Consider the following 698-nt stretch of genomic DNA (forward strand, 5'->3'; position numbering starts at 1 on the left):
AAAATACCATGTATCTGCCGTCGTATTGGCCACAGCTGTGGTCAATACGGCGACAATCAAGCGTTATTAGCCAATCAGAGCCGCGGTTCGCCAGAAATACAACCTCGGTTGCAAATGGCTGATAATGTATAAATACAAGCCGTTGGTGCAACTCGGTTTGCAACTGCACATTGATTGGTGGAAAATATTTTTTGGTGTTGTACTAGACGCGTGTTTGGATGTCCTCCCCGTTTGTGATCTTCACGAAGGCCCGCTATAATGTTAGACACTGATAAAGATCTACCATACGTAGTATACACTCTGTCAATTGCTGTGTCACTAGTGTAATGTGCCACTGAAGTCTAAGGACGCTGTTCACCATGTACTTTGCCGCAACACGCTCTTCTTCAGCTCGATCAAGGGTCGGTAAGCTCAGGAATTCGTCAAATTCAATTGCCCTCCGGGCGTTCGAGCCGACGCCCTCCCGTCTCACCTCAGAACGTTTGACTCTCTTGATTAGTTTCTTGACCGCGTCAGAGCGAGTTGGATTTCTTTGTTCTGTGACTGGATCCCACGTAGTGTTGACGCGCGGCATGCCACTTTCTTAGCAAACTCCAGCGTACTGGATCTGGCATGCACTGGTTTCATGTCGTCAGTGGGATCGGAGTCTTCATACGATCTTTTGTTCATCCATTGGTAGACGTCGCTCGGTGTGATCT

General features: G+C 48.0%; 1 protein-coding gene across 1 annotated transcript; it reads right to left on the reverse strand.

Annotated features, from left to right (window-relative positions):
• Positions 1 to 253: 253 nt before the first annotated feature.
• Positions 254 to 574, reverse strand: PPTG_19033 (hypothetical protein; the record flags this gene model as incomplete). The annotated part of the gene is made up of 1 exon (XM_008917441.1): positions 254 to 574. The coding sequence occupies one exon, from the start codon at positions 572 to 574 to the stop codon at positions 254 to 256; it is 321 nt and encodes a 106-aa protein (XP_008915689.1).
• Positions 575 to 698: the final 124 nt, after the last annotated feature.

Source organism: Phytophthora parasitica (assembly GCF_000247585.1).
Source record: "Phytophthora parasitica INRA-310 unplaced genomic scaffold supercont2.102, whole genome shotgun sequence".
Classification (NCBI taxonomy): Eukaryota; Oomycota; class Peronosporomycetes; order Peronosporales; family Peronosporaceae; genus Phytophthora; species Phytophthora nicotianae.